General features: G+C 42.7%; 1 protein-coding gene across 9 annotated transcripts in view; it reads right to left on the bottom strand.

The window, feature by feature from the left end:
• The window catches only part of LOC117605629 (uncharacterized), a 152,047-nt gene that overhangs the window by 53,513 nt on the left and 81,893 nt on the right, over positions 1-16,641 (bottom strand). For 7 of the 9 annotated variants that reach the window (XR_013063392.1, XR_013063390.1, XR_013063391.1 and 4 more), the window contains one exon: positions 8,702-8,965. Coding sequence is in view for 1 of the 9 variants with exons in the window: in XM_034327165.2 (XP_034183056.1) it covers positions 9,970-10,008; positions 10,328-10,451 (163 nt within the window). In the remaining 8 variants the exon portion in view is untranslated. Of the gene's footprint in view, positions 1-8,701; positions 8,966-9,893; positions 10,009-10,327; positions 10,452-16,641 lie in introns of those variants that run through there. The other 2 variants (XR_013063397.1, XM_034327165.2) reach the window with 1 other exon arrangement.

The raw sequence follows: 16,641 nt of genomic DNA, 5'->3' as shown, positions 1-16,641 counted from the left end.
AAAACGACGTTTCGACCATTTCCACGCTTCTTGCCTCTCAATGGAACTCCTTGCCTCCACCAGGCTCATTCTTCGGCCACTCGAAATCTCACGGTACCGACCGTCTCGATGTGACATCTTGATGAACCCTGATGCCACATGGGAACTTGGAAATTTCATGTCGCACGTTTCACCGGAGCCTACAGAACGATTCAAAAATGTACGAGCTCAGCTTCGAGAATAAAGAGTTCGTTAAACGATGAGAAAGGTTTTAATGAATATTAATTGTCCCTTAATTACTTCCTTCGGGAGATAAACATTCATAATAAAAACGGCGATGTCAGCGTGAACGGAATGCTCTTCAGTTTAACTTTAGAATTGAAACATTTTTGCTGTGTAATGCAACTTTTCTTCCATATTTAACGCGTTCAGTGGGCACCTGCTAAGGGAAATATTATACTCCATCACTCCAAAACAGGGTTAATTACTGATAGTTTTTTTTCGAGGTTAATCAACCCATTTCCGTGCCATCTTGCAAACAGTACAAACGAGGCAAGTTTCGTTATATGTATCCTGAATCCGTTTGAATGCCACATTGTTTGGAAGGTACCGTCATCTTGAGTTCTGAATTAAACAAGGAACGTGTGACTCAAGCTGTGAAACGAACAGATTTATCTGTCTGACTAAGAATGCAACGTTCCTTGCAATCTCTCGTCAACATCCCCCATTCACGATTTTCTTCGATAAGGACATTCGCCTGGTTCGTTCACGTTGTTCGAGAATCCTGCGCCATCAGACATCGTATTCGTACCACTAGCGTCAAACAGGAAACCATACTCGATGAATATTAATGCTGTTGCATTTTTCATTGAAACTTCCTTACGAATATAGTAGGTAGGGTGAAAAATAGCGGGTTCGAAGTCGAAGTCGGTTACTAGGCTACTCGATTTAATCGTTAACACGTTTACTATTATCCTGAATAGTGAAAAAATTTATTGTCTACGAGGTTTTTAATCTTTTCACGGATCAACAGCGAGGGAATAAAATTTCACGGTGCGCGAAGCCGGAAGTTAGGGATGGCGTTTGTTTCCTGGGACCGAATCGAGGTACGACGTTGCAGGAGAAGAAGTAGGGTGTTGGTGTGAAATTTTAGGCAAAACGAGTTGTTTCAAGCAGGTAAACGAACTCGACGGGGAACCGTACACCGGATAAGGCAACGGCAACCAGTCGTATCACTCGGTTATAATAAGAAAGGCAACGCACGCTACGATGAGTACGAAACTTCCGGCGCGTCAATTTCCCACACAATGTGTGCTCTTGGTTGGCTCGACCGGTTGACCCGTGTAAACTCGAGGAACCAGCTCGTCCGAGGAACGCACACCACGATCAACTATAATTGCTTGAAGCTTGATCAGTTCGTTCGAGTCAAGGTCGTTCCGACTGCAGCGTAGCTCGGTTACTTCCGGTGCTGCTGGAGAAAGCGGTGACGAGGAATTAATTTGACAAGCGGCGCGTAATTGCGAAAATAATGTTGATTTATGAGAGGAGGAGGCAAAAAACGGACCGGCAACCATCGGCGTCTCGAAAACGATCACCTTTCTCTTGGGTCTCGAGCGTATGCTAATGATATCGAGACAGTTGGAGGAAAAGAAAAAAAATAGCCGTCGTTAATGACGCCGAACGTGCGCGTCTTGATTTATCAGACGGTAATTGGAAGCGGTTTTACCGCTCGTTTAGAATTCACCTTCGTTCTGAACGCTCGTAAACGCTCTGCAAGGATGCGCTTAGACGCCTCGCGATTAGATAAAATTAGATTTAGAGATAAGAAGATCGTATGCACGCGTGAAAAAACATCGCACGGTTATTAATTTCTGTCGTGCGAACGTGATTTCTGACACAGTGACCGGATGGAAATCGAGAAAAACGAAATGGTATTTTCACGAGCAAACAGGTTTCAGGTTTTTCGCAACAAAGTTTCTGTTACTCAAGCATATTTTTTGTTGAAAGTTAGTCGTGTTTTGATTTAAATATGTCGCGAAGAAATGATAAATTAAACTTGTTTGCCGCCTAACTTATCTATTTCGCGTTCAACGAGCAGGATATCTGCATTTAAGTAGAAGAAGTCGCTAATTAGGCAGACCTAGCGTATGCGTCAACTTCTAAAGCACCAATTGTCAGCCTTTCTTCGCTAACTTTGCGGTACCAACGTAAGGTAGTTTTCAAAGCAGCTTTTCACCGCGTCGCAAGAGTATCGACATTGCAGGAGTCATCGACATTTGCGCAAAGTTTGCTCGGACGAGGAAAGCGCGGCAAACAGAGTTTCAACCGCGTGAACGTATAATTACGCTTAACCTTGGCATTGAAGTCTTTCTTGCTCGTTCCCTAGCCCCGTCTCTCTTCGTCTTTCTGTGTGAACGGCTTCCATTCATTTACGTACTCGGGGTTTCTCGAGCGTTGCGGAGGCACACGTTCGCGCGTACGTTAAATCGCGCGTAGATCCTCGCCGAAGGAATTCCATCGAAAGAAGGCTGTCGACGTGTCCCGGGACCGTGAAAGACAAAGTCGCATTTTACGAGCGCAACTTTTTACTTCCTTCGTATCGTCCCCGAAGATCGAATCCATTTGTTCAAACTTTATCGAGTTTCTGCAGGGATAACCGAGTGTCACGTTTACTACGATCGTTTCGAGGGAACGACTTTGTTTTTCTGTGGAAGAAAAATCATCCCCGGCTCGATTTCACTCGAAACTATCACAAGAATTGAAGGCTCGTAAAGGTTTACGGGGATGTTAGCGAAGGTATTGCTAGGAGGGGCAACAGGGTGTAAATTTTAGAGATAGATGGGTGGTGAAAGGTATTCGAACCTGGATACTTAATTTATAAATTTAGATAATTTTCTAAATTATATAACCATCCAGTCTTTAGCCTAGGATGTCTAAATATAAACTCCGAGCACTTTTCCTTCCCACGCTCTTGAAAGGCCAAGAGATTGGGATATGCAAGACCTGTCCTAAACGTCATGGGTGGGCACGGACGCATAGTTGCAATTCCAAATCAAGAAAGTGTTCGCGATTCGTTGCCAGCCTTACACTTTCAAAATCTTATCTGTACCCTATTAATTCCCGCGGCGAATGAACTCTCAATCCTTATATTATAATATATCGTGCATCATTTCGATAAAGACACATCCAATCATTCAAACCGAATGACATTAAATTATTGAAAGAGCAACGGTATCCTGACAAATCATCGTGTATTCTCGAAACGTACGTGTCTCTAATGGTTCAATATTTTATTAACCGAACCTGACAAGCATGTTCAAACATTGTTCATAAGTTTCGTACCTTTTACAAATTTTACTAAAATACATTGTATCGTTATTTAAACATGATCGATGAAATCTTCTTTATACTCTTCGCGCGTACTTTCACAAAAGCCAATGGCTGATAAAACGTTTGGAATTGCACGGTTGAAAGGTTAATAAGATTATATTTACAGGTAACTGTGACTGTCTGTTGATGATTAATTGTATTCTTTCTGGTATTTGCGTTCCATGATGACTGAATGATATATTCCCCCTGACGTTTCACTCTATTCTGATCTGTTAAGATATTCGAACTCCTCTTCGAGGTTACCACCAACGTCTTCCTACGATTATATTTTTCTCGCCAAAGTGAAGGTACGTGCGGTAACGTTGTCCAGAAGGTACGACATTGTGGGAGAAATCGACGACTCGGGATTTTGCACGCGAAGAAAGTTCCAGTTTTCACTTTTAACAATTGTCCTAGGAAAGAGACTAGCGAGAAGTCATTTCACAGGTCCTTCAGTTGCTTGATTATGCGATTAGCGAGACTAAGCGTCCTCGTAACTTTGATTACTCTCGCGAAGACGAGCTGGAAACGTCGTATGGTGTTTCGTGACGGTGAAACTGTTTAGAAAATTGTTTCGACTGCGAAGAAACGTTAACCGTTGCTTCCTAACGATCCTGTTAACGGAAAGCGATGGCACGATCGAGTGGAAAGTTGTCGTAAGTGCGTGAGAACGTTGCATTCTTTTAAACAGAATTATTTTTATTACAAGGAAGTATCGGGTAAATCAAATGGAACTAGTTTAACGTACGATGTTATAGGTTCGTAAGATGTTTCGTAGAGATCTGACCCGAATTACACGATTAAATTGAAATTAAGCATCGACCGCGTTTTCCATTTCTCAAGGTGGCGCGCGAAGAAACGAGCACAAAAACAGCAACGTAGCAAGAATACGCACACGCGTCTATACACCTAACGCAACGCGATGGAGAAAGTCCATGTTGAACAATAAGTGGCACCGTTAAGGCAAATTAGCCGGATGAATAATAGACTAATGTACCGGTTCTTTTTTCACGCCGGAACGATAATTATCGCTTGCACGCAGGAAGGTCGACGCGGTTGCAATCGCTTTTCGTTCGGTCATTGCCATAATATTCGAGCTGTTTTCCACGCTCCACCAGTGAGAAAGTATAAAAGTAGCCTTTTACTCAACCTGAATATCGAAGCTTGCGTAGTTGCAATTTACCAAGAATGTGAGGAAATAAAAATTGATAGGTTTAATTTTTTAGAAACGCCAAGGGAGAGAATAATTTCTCGGAAATTCGCATCTAAATCAATCGCGTGTCAATTAATTCTTATTCAAATTGCTCAGAAGTCTCACAAACACGGTTAAAAAAATGTTTGAATATTCTATTACCATTCCGAGGATAACCTTTAACGATCATAAAAGAGAACTGCAATGCAGCTATGATTACGTAAACGTTACGTTCGATAAACCGATATCGGGTAAAAAAGCCAAGTAAAAAACAGGTCGGGACGTATGATATTACCATATCGTTAAACAAAAATCTGGATATAAGGAGGATCTTATGCACAAGGAGGATTGGTTACCGCAGAAAGCAAGTTGGCTCCCAGAAACGACACAATTTCCTAAATGATTACGGAGCTCCCGGGAATACCGCCCATAAATTACGAAGAGGATGCAAGCGAGCAAAGAGGACGAGGAGGAGAAATAATTTTAGCGCAAACACTTTTTCAACAGTGGTCGTGGAAAGCAACGTCAAGGTGTTGCGGCACGTTGCAAGAAAGTCATCAACGACGGGACTATCGAGGCGGATCGCAAAAAGGTTGTCGTTACGTTCACCAACGAGCCTCGTTGCGAATCGTTTTCCTTTTTTTTCATCGTCTGCCAATAACCTGATTTATACTTCTGTTTATTAGTAGTAAGTTACATTTGAACAGAAACGTTTAAATAATAAATAGTACAGAGTTGCAACCTTCTTGTATCTGTCTTTCAAAGATTTGCATCGTAATGACATTGATATATTGCGAATGCTACAAAGGAAAAAAAAACTGTCTAGCAATGATGTATGAATATTAACCAGTTTGTACTATCAGATAAGATATTTGCGAATTACGAAATATGCGAACAGATCCACTATGTTACGTATAAAGTAGTTATGCGAAGTGTTTTCAGATCGATCAATCAAATAAGTAATCAATATTCTAAAAGTAAATCATATATTGCAACGATTCCACTAAGGATTAAAAGTTGATAAAATTTTGGAAAATTAATGTAAACTGGTCGAACGATCTTACGCCACGTGTGCGATCGTAAAAATCGTATTCCTGTCGATGGACCTAGGTTTCAGAAGATCGTGAGTCACGAGTGATGTGAAACACGTTAGCCAGAGGTAACCGGAAGCGCGTCGTTGGACCGTCAGTGAGGACGGTCAAGCTAATTACGACCCCCTATACCAAAATCGAGCCACAAGTTTAGAATCGGAGATCGCGCGAAAGCGATGCTGTGGCTAATTGGATTTTACTAATTAGCTTTCACCTTTGCACAATTAAGCCGGCTTTTTCAACCTCGAGACGGAAGTCGAGTACTGTTTCTCTCCAGAACGCCATGCAGAGACGTTTGCATAGATCTTCCTGCACGCTTTTGCTGCTCGATTGTTCACGCGCGGCACTTAGACCCATTTTAGTCCTACCTTTCGTTTCGTGATGTATGTACAACGTCGTTAATTTCATTTTTTTTCCCTCTCTTTTTCTTTATAATGTTCCTATAATAGCACCATAAGTGAAAATAAAATATACAGATATAAAAATCATTTGAAACGAGCCAGATCGTGCTAATTCTTCTCAATTAGCAAGGACGAGCGTGAATATTTGCCAGGCTGTCGATCGCGGTGAAAGCGGAATTAGGGTCTGGAAAGGAAATTCGAAAGGTCCGTTCGAAGACGCGTCCGCTTTGAGGTCGTTTCGCATCGGGGTGGTCTACCAGGGAAGGGTTACGTAAAACGAGCAAAACGACGGAGACGCGGTCCAAGCTTCGTTGATTACGCGCAAAATTAAATCGAAAAGAGGTGAAGCGTATCGTAAAAAGCCGCCACAGAATTGCTTCGACGGACACAATGAGCGCAACGCGTGAACACGAACGATACTTTCGGCCAAATTTAGCGAAACGTTCGATCCAGTTACCTGAAAGCCTCATCAGCCTTAAATCGCTTATAAAACGTATGATTTTTACTCCGACTGACAATGTACTCGTGTCTCGAGCACTCTATAATTGATTAACAAGTTGAGAGCAACAGTGAGAATAGACATGACTGGTATGTCTTGTACACCGATGATTAATTTATGAATTTAATGCCATAATCTCCTTCCTTAATGTTCCTTTTCGTTGAAGTACTCTATCGTTGCGCGCGCGTGCTGTTTCTAATAACTGATACCAGGTATTTCTCGATTTGCATCGCATTAGCGGTGCATACAAAGAAGTAGTATTGTCAGGTATTACGTCAGCCGACTACGTGACGTGTAGGATAATTAAAGCGACCGTCTCCTTCTACGGGAAATCGGTGCTCGTTACGTGCACGGTGAATCCAACGTGCAAATTACTCCTCTTCTAACGATAGAACGATTCAAATCGGATTAAACGTGTAACAATCAAATGGAGTTGTAAAACACTGACGTAATTGATTCTAGATTAGATTTTTCGAAACTATTTTAACTTCCTCTTCGAGTATTCGAATTGAAAATTCCTTCCACTCCCTTAGAACTGTGCGTTACCCTGCAAATTTTTCAATCTCAGGATCAAAGAGTCAAGTTATGTGGCGTTCCTTGATCCTGTCGCGAGCGTACACGCCCTTTTCATATTCCTTTTTTCCTTTTCCCCCTAGTAACGTCGCTGACGTACACCCGGTTGGAACCCGACGTCCTCGATGGAATGCATTTCAGGTACCGGCGGTTGTGTACCAAGAATTGGGCCCGTCGCCCTCCGTGGAATGCAACGTCGGGTAATGTCGTTTCGCGATTATGCTCTAGCACATTTTCTCCGGGACAAGTACTACGTGCCTCGTCTGGTAGGCCTGTATCCCACGTGTAACTTCATCGCCGCGTCGCCATGCTACCACGTAGGTACGCAGATCGTGCATCTAGATACGAAATGGCACACGTACCGGGACCGTTTCCACCAGCCGGATCTCCTCGGTTTCGCTTCAACGGCCGAATCACCGTGAAACGATTTCAACGTTTTCTTAAAAACATACCCAATTATCTTCTTCTTCATCTTTCATCTTACATTCTAATCAATCGCAAAATTGATGATAATTTAATTCGCGTTACGCTTGAGGTTGCAAGCCGAGGATAAGAAGTGCGCTTTGCCGTCTCGATTACCGCAAGGACAACGACAAAAGCGGCTGGCAAAGAAATTCAAACTGCTGGTGAACACCACAAGTTGCTTGACTGATATCTAGGCGAGTCAACGAGGCGTACGCTATTACATTCGAACAAAAAGTGCTACCTTGCGGAACCCACGGTCGCTTCGACACCTCGAAGAAGCGGCTGACCTGCTCCAGAGAGAGCCGTAAACACGAACGAACTTGCTTGCGTTTAATTTACTGTCGGGCTTCTTAATCGCGTATCGTTGTTAAACGACTTTGGTAAAAAAACAAAGAAACAGTAGAAAATTTTCCTCTTTACTTCTTGCTCGGTCCTCGGTCAGACACGCTTCGAGCCTGTTTTCCCGAAGGACAGCATCGGTTCGTACGCTTTTAAATTCTTGCCGACTCGACGAGCTCATTTATTTGCCAGCGGGATTCCAATTGTTAAACGTGATCCGACTCTAACGCTTGGCCGAGACAGCATCATTATGTATCGGTTAATCGACATTCCTATGTACGTTATAAGAAGTTCATTCGACCATAATTCGTATTATAAAGTAACACTGTTTTCGAGCGCGTTCCATTAGGGGTGGTTTTTTACACCGACCGCTGTAACGCTTTCACTAGGGGGTACCGAGAGTGATTACAGTCAATTTCGTATTAGATCGACTCGTAAATAAACGACGGTATATTTTTCATTTTCAGCGACCTTTTCGTGGCGATCTTCAAAGAAGTCGAAGACATTTCGTTAAAACAAAGGTCAAAGTAAATCATGCTATTAGATCGTTTGCCAGGATCGTTTTAGAGAGGATCCAGCAACAAAGGAGATAATCTAATCGAAAGTAACGGAGAACGATAGAGAAACGCGCTAACAATATCGACCTATCGACAACGGTGGATGGTACGACCTTTCGTCCAGGTGACAGCACGGTGCCCCGGGCCCCGGTCCACGGCCCGTTTAATCGTGAAAATAATAAACGAGGGGAAAGTCGAGGGCGAGTTATCCCCTGCACGATTATGTCTCCACTTACCTTTTGACTCCCACGTTCTCCAAGATTCGCCTTGCTCGTAATTTACGCTCGTTTGACATTATCCCGTGGCCCGTGCAGGCGTGACTCGTGTGTTCACCGCCGGCTAAACTGTCACCGTGCCAACAACATCCGTTAGATCGGCCTAGGGACTCTAGTTCGGCTGGGAACAACAAACGAACGCCCGCTGTACCATCCGGCTATGCTGAAGACGCGCGACTGATACCAAACTCGATTTCCATTCATGAACAGCCAGTTCCTCGTCACCTGTAAACAGAACCGCGTTGTTATTCTTAAGCTACGGACAAATTTCAATCGTTGCAAAACTACTAATTACAATGATCCAAGGCTCGAGATTTTTATGAGCCACGAGTCTTAACAAACTCTACCATTGATAACTAGTTGTCAGCATGAAAGATGTTTGCAACCATAGAAAATCTTCTGAAAAATATACTGATTCAATGGATATAATAGAAATTGACAAGTGTATCTACGTGTACGTTATTCGTTATCGAGTATAATTCGAACACAATTAGCACAAGCTGTTACGAACATAATGGAAGATTTAATAGAAATGAATGGAACAGAAAGCAATCGTCAAATCGTAGCGAGCATTCAACATGGTAACGCGACTCTTCTTCACCCCAGTGATTCCTTCAACAATGGCCGACGAACAAAGGAGGAAACCGCACAACTCGGCGCCAGGTCACGCAGGATAACCAGAAGAAGTTGCTGAGAAGCTTCGAGTACGATGCCCCTCGACGATAAAATATACGTGCACTCGTCCTCGACGATTAACAACAACGAAACTCTCTCGCTAGCGTGCAATTAACACGTAACTCACGAGCTCTCTGCGTCGCATCGCCCAGGAAACACTAATGTCAGAAGTCAACGTTTCATTTTTTTTTTTTTCGTAATATCCCTTGGTGTTTGCTCGTAACACCAGAGATACCACGAAACGTCGATTACTTCTTGTAATTATTATATCACTAACGAGCCAGTTCAAACTCTCACTTTTTATGAGAACACCTGGATTTCGTAATGTTGTGGACTTCCATCGTGGATTCCGTAGATTTCCATCACAAAAAAGGAAAACGAAAATAATCCTCGTTAACCCTATGATGGTGGATGACTTTCGTTTAAAAATCGATACGTCTAACTTTCGTTAAAATACCATTGCAAACTTTCCATTGGTCTGGGTCACGATCGATCCAGCTCCATCGTTAGAGGGTTAAAGTGTGCCATACCAAACATAGCTATCTCTGCAACAGTCAACGTGTTAAAGTTTTGGCGGGAAGGGACTGGAACGTCTGCGAACCAGGAGAAGCACGTTCGATTAAATGAAATTCAAATTAGAAAGCAACATTGCTTCCGCCATATACGCGAAGGAAACCGTGTCGTACTTTTATTCGGATGAACTTCCCTGACACCTTGGAACGAATGAAAAATTTTCAAGGAAAGAATGAAATGGCGAAGAGATTCAGCGAGATCGACTCGACACCGGTTGGGAAGCGGAAAGTAAACGTCTGCCCGACATTTCACCGGCAACGGGTGTCTCGCTGTCAATGTAGGTGACCTCGTCTCTTAATTAACATGGCTTCGCTTCGCGTAAGAGCGAGTTTAACTAACTTTTACATCGACCACGCTCGTTCTGAGAGATAGCTTCATTAGCGCCGCTTCATCCGTCGCGTGCAGTTTAGAAAGTGGCTGATGAAGGTGCAATACGCGGATGAATCGTTCGCCTTTAGTTTTCCTGTTTGAACAAGAAAATCTGATCAGCTGAACAATGATTTGTTTCAGTTACCGTGAGAAGGGTGGCAAAGATCGAGGCTAATAGAAACTCGTGGTAACGATCAGACGATTATGATCCTGTAGTATCAGGTCGTTCCATAAATGGCACCGTTTTCAGAGAAAAATTTTGAAAGCTATGGAAAGACGTATTATGCCATTAACTACGAATGCGTTAACAGTACCAGAAATTTCACGAGTGGAAACCGAATGGCAGGTAATAAAAAGAGAAAACAATTAAATAAAAAATTCAGCGTGTCGAAATTGCAAATGACCATGCTAATAAAGCTTGCATATATTCGCGAGTTACTTACTTTATTATGCAATAAGTATGCTTCTCTTAATTGCAACGGGTATCGTAATATCGGATATTTCAAAGATAGCGATCTTTTATTGGCGAGCAATTAAAAGGATCGAAGCGAAATTTCGATAAGAAGGAAGGATTTTTCAAGAGTCGTTCGAGTAGCTATGACTGTTTAATGACCATACGGGTGGTCAACCAGGTCCCCTTTTCTCGATGCGATTAGCTCACAGTTTCTCTTTCCGGTCGACCCCTTTCCCGTCGATTTCCTGCGGCACCTGCCTCTGTCCTCGCCAAATAAGCCGAATAAGGCCGTCCATCTGCGTACCGGACTCTCCGGGCATTTCCAAGCGGGAAAAACGAACGCGGAACGCGCATACATTCCTCGCGAAGCGTGCGTACCACGAGATGGGATTTCGTTGTTGATTGCTTTCTTTGGTACATTAGATGCACGAAAAAAAACTGGTAATACGACTTGGTAAAGGACGTGATACGATATTAATTGCTGTCGATACATTAAAAAGTGTAATCTATTTCCTTTACTTTGAATTGTGAATCCATTATGTAAATGAAATAAGCTCAAGTAATTAATCACCTTGATTCTACAAACTCAATACATAACTCGAAGATTCACAACATTGTAGTAAAATCATGTGAACGAAGATTGTAATACATTTTCCTTCTATCGTTTTCCTCAGACATTATCGGGTGCTCGAGGTTACCCTGTTTCTCGAACATAGGCAAACACATCGGAACTGTGTCAAGAGCACGCTAATGAGAAGAATAGACCAACGACACGTGAAAGATGGCTCGCAAACGTTGCAGACTAATCCAAACGTCGTAAAATTCGCGTGTCTTCTGTCCTGTAACCAGCAGGCAATTACCTTCTCAACGGATCAGGTATCCGTAATTTCATTGCTACTTCCAGACGTCGATTCCTCTTGGTTTTACGTTAATTACTTCGTCCAATGACCCTTTTAATCGCTGTAATTCTTTCCCAGGGAGTAGCACGTGAATAGAATCGTAAATTCGAGAACCTCTAGGAAGATTTTTCCATCGTGAAATGCCAGTTACGCAACTCACAGTTGTCAACTTGTCTCGAGCGAGCAAAGAACCAGGATGTCGATCGTAATTATACGACAAATAATTTCGTGGATAAAATAAGAGGTGAACATTTCGCTTCCTACATCGCTGTTGGAAATGTTAGACGGGCAATTATACAGAGTCGTAAATCTGACTAGGTTAAATAACTATGACGATATCGAACGGCACGTGAAGTGTCAAATTAATAACTTTCTAAGAGGAGCGGATTTATTTACGATTTTCATTCGAATCCTCTTCGTATCTTCGGCATTGCTACGGTACTGAACTTTCTTATTAGAGAATAATAAGTCAGACAGAAATCGAGCCTGTTGGCGCATAATGCTTCGACCTGAATCCTATTGTCGTCGGTGCTCGAGCACCGCTTCTTTTCGAGTGCAACACCATTCGGAACGGGTTAAAATAATAGCAACACACAATGTAACACAACGCCGCGGTCTAAGAGTACAACGAACGCAGAAGAAAACACTTGTTCGCCATTGTTCGCCGATGACACTTCAACCAAGGTAAGATCACCTACGTCCTCCTCCTACTTTTCTACCGCTACCTTTTGCCTTTACACGCTCCTAAGAAGCCACCAAGGTCGTTGTGAAACCACGCGTATCCTATACAGAGTGTTTAAAAAAAATAAGATGCTTGCTTATGGGAAAACATTTTATGAGCTTGCAGAATTTCATAAAAATCAGAAGGATACTATTGGTTATCGATCCTTATCAATTTATCCGGTAATATCTATCCCCTGAACTTTGAACCCTTCTTCTTGAACATCCTATAGTAAGGACTATGAGAGATTTGTTTTGTCACTCGTTAAAATAGACACGCGAATGGACGAAGAAAAAGCCGGCCTCGACGCTTGGACATTGAAAACAACCACGGTCTCCGTGAATCTCTTTGTATGGGACGTTCTATTATCCTCGACGGAGAGGAGACTTTGAAAAAAGCAAGGATTATGAATGTTAAACAGCAGCGTCATTGCTCGCAAAAAGACCGCGTTGATGTTTGTCTCGCAGTGAGAAATAGCTGCATCGAAATGTTGTCTTGTTCCATTTTACGACCACGAATTAGGATTTTTGATTTTTCAATTGCTTTCAAGTTCTATTCTCTCGGCGAATATCTAAGAACAGCAAAAACTCTCGTACCTAACTTTCGCTCCCAACCAATTCACTATTAGAACGAATCACAGTTTGATCTCACAAGAACAAGAGATTAAAAGGGGACAAAAAGCAACAAATTCCAGGCAAATAGCGCGAACAATTTAACGCTAGAACGTTTTCGACTAGTTTTTCATTCGTTCCTGCCGGTGAAAGAAGAAAAAGATAGCTACAGATACCGGCAAGACTAATTCGAAGAGTGATTTGTTTCGAGCGAATTGACACCTGGTTGTACGTGCGCAATGGCTAACGTTGTCGCGGGTCATCGATACCGCGGAAACTTTCTTGGCTGACGTTAAAGTATGACAGTAGTAATTGAACACGACGTTCGAGATTTATACGCCAGTCTCGTGAAATAATCGCTAATAATCATTTCGCCAAGAATGGAGGCGTTTGCGTAAATATCAACGGTGTTCTTGCGATCGAGCTGGCCAATTAGCTGACCGGCTCTGCGAACGTTGCGACGAGTCCATCCTTTTTTTTCTTCTTCTTTTTCTTTCTTTTTTCTGCACCGTTTCGTCACACTCCACCGTCCACCGTCGATAACGGCCGCTAATTGGCATTAATAGTAATCCGAGCCAAAAATGAAAACTCGTTTCAAGTCGACTGCCCGTTACTCGAAACGGATCGGAGCGGATTTTTACGGGAATTGCGAAATCGTACGCAGCTATCTTCTGGAACGCGTCCATGGAAAGAATTAATTACTCGTAACGTGATTACGACAAAAATTTCAACGTTTCTTATTTTATGTGTCGTTTAACGTATCCAACGACTTCGTTCAATAATTGAGGATTCTTTTAATTGGATGCGATCTGCTCGACGAATTTATTAAAAATTGTTTAAAAGCAAATATTACAAAGAATAGTAGCGTTGTCACGAAAGCTTTGTACGAATATCCATGATTCGAGTAGAAGGTTCATCGCTGAGGTCGCGGACCTTAACGGTCACCGGCCTTTTTGGGAACGATGCTTCTTAGCGAGCATAGATGTTTAGTTTTCATTCGATCCTTCATTATTTCCTGTCTCGAGTATCTCTTAAAAACAACTGTTATCAGTATCTCCTTGATCTGAAGATGAACAATAAATTACACGATAGAATTTTAACAGAAAACAGAGCCACGTTTTTATCAATTCATTAGTGGATTCGTAAAATAATTGCAAACTATCGGGCTCGATTTTCTTCAGCGTGCAAAACTTTTGTGACGTTCGACGACGATCGATATTAATTTTAAACGCCAATCTGCGCTTCGCCCATAAATGGATCGCCGTGATTCAGCCGATCTGGTTTCGAGGCACGCAGAACTTGACCCGTTCGCTCGTCTTCCCGTCACAGCTTCTCTTATTCTGCGTTGGACTTTCTCGACCATCTCCTACGTTTTTTGCTGGTTCACGCTGTTGCCCTCGAAAATTAACGAAAGCGTGGAAATCGTTACCGCGATCGGGCTAATGATTCCTTAACAAACGCGTTCTTATTAATTGTCGCCTCTAGTCTACCCGTTTCGCTCGCTCATTTAATCAGAAACACCGTTCGACGTTAAATTATTCTTAATTAAATTTTGGATTTTCTTAAATCTGAATCGTCAAATCATTGTCACACGTTTCTCCGCGCGCTGTACAAATTGCACGCTGTTTGAAACGCGTTCTCGAAGGCACAAAAGCAACAAAATAACTAGCAACTTGTTTCGTCCTGGAAACGAAACGAACTCGCACGCAAATGTCACGGGTTAGGATATTTCCCGCGCGCAAAAAGGAACTGAGCATCGTGTCAGCGACGAACCCGTTGCGTTAAACGGATAATTAATTGTTTGCAATAAGGTGACCAGTTACACGGCAACCGTTAGACGCGATAAAGAGTATAAATCAAAAGGTGCATTCCAACATCAGTATTTCTCGTCAATTTTTCAGGCTTAAGCAGTGAACTTTGCGCCACCGCTTCGGTGTCTTTAAAATCATTTACCTCATAACCTGTTTGCAGTCTTCTTTTTCGTATAGATATCTAAACTCCTACAAGCAAGCGGTTTATCTAGCAATTAGCCATATTGCTGATTAAACGATTAAATGATAAATAATGTTTGCTAATCTGTGCCGTACTGGAAGTAAATCCTTTACACGATTGGAAACTCGACTCCTGACGTGCTCGAAATCTATTCCTGGAAGCTTATTAAACGGAAGGAAATATTATTACAGTTTGCAATTTCCGTTATCCGGAACGAAAACTGCAGTTCAACGAAACATCGCATGCACATCCATCACTTGATATTTTCGCGTGTGCAAACTCCGTGCAATCAGCCGTCACCAAAAATTGCCTCGTTCGCGGAATTTCCTGTCGGCGTGTTCCGCGAACGTTGCAAATTCTGCCGCATAGAGGTTGCAGAAAATTTCAGCTATCGTTCCGCGAACGTAGCTATCATTCAACCACAACGTACACAAAGTAGCTGTAAATGATAAAAGATGAAATAAAATAAAATTAGACAAAGTGGTGTTTTCTACTGTTGTCCCATTTGCATGAATACACCCTGTATACGTACATAGGTGCGTGTTGGCGAGGAAATAATCCGCAGCAATCGTTAAACGCCAAAAGACAGAAACGAACGTGGAAGCTCGGTGAAGCGTGGCGACACGAGCCTCGGGGCCAAGTCAACGCACTCTGATCAAATAAACGCAACACAGGCCAGATCTGTGTACTCCGGTGTCGTATCGAACAATCCAAAGATCATTGCGCAAGACGAGATCGATCCAGGACTCGCGCGTCTAACACGCTCGCTCGCTTAGCGTTGACAAGTTATTGCGAAATCTGTTCGCCTATCGACTAACCGTGCTCTTTTTTCATTGTTAATTGCCGCCGCGTCGGTGTCGCGATCATCTCTCTGCTTCTTCTCAGCTCGATCGAAATGCGTGCGTGGCATCAATTTTTGGCAACGTAAATATATATGTACCTCGTGTCTCGCGGTTAACTATGGCACATATAGTTATGAAAGAATTCGCAAGGGCACGTAGCTGGAGTTGAGCAATCGCAATCATCCGAAGCTTCTGCTCGCCTCGTCGCCTGCAGAGATTCACCCGATACGTGTCGTCCTTACCATACGGCATCGTTGCTCGACAGTATTTGCGTTCCGGTGGCATCGATGGAATCTTGAAACGCGCTCCTAATACACGGATACATAAAATGGCCGTCGTTGTTACGGGGTCAAACGAGATACCGTTGCCTCTGTTAACTTAACCCGTGCCTCTTGCGCAAACCGAACGGCGTATTTAAACGCCGCGACTTCTGTGCTTTCCTAATAGGACAATTTTTTCATCGTTTCATCTGGGACAGAACGGCGACGCTCGTGGCCAGATTGCTTTCTATCTTGATACGGTCAACCGCTTATCACCGATTTATGCACGGACGTCGAACAATTGCTCGTGAATCAGAGATATATTGGTATAATCCTAAACGCAACACGCGTCACTCTGCTTTACAGTTCAAGGAAATGACGATAAATTGACGTGAACATGGCAAAATGAGAGGAATAATTAATAAATCGAAGAACGAAGATGGTACAGCAAGGGATATTTGTGTGCGCTTTCTAACGACTATATACGTGCATGCTTTAGAAGGAA

The sequence above is a fragment of the Osmia lignaria genome, chromosome 14 (assembly GCF_051020975.1).
Source record: "Osmia lignaria lignaria isolate PbOS001 chromosome 14, iyOsmLign1, whole genome shotgun sequence".
Lineage (NCBI taxonomy): Eukaryota > Metazoa > Arthropoda > Insecta > Hymenoptera > Megachilidae > Osmia > Osmia lignaria.
The sequence above is the reverse complement of the archived record's forward strand: the minus strand, read 5'-3'. Positions and strand labels throughout refer to the sequence as shown.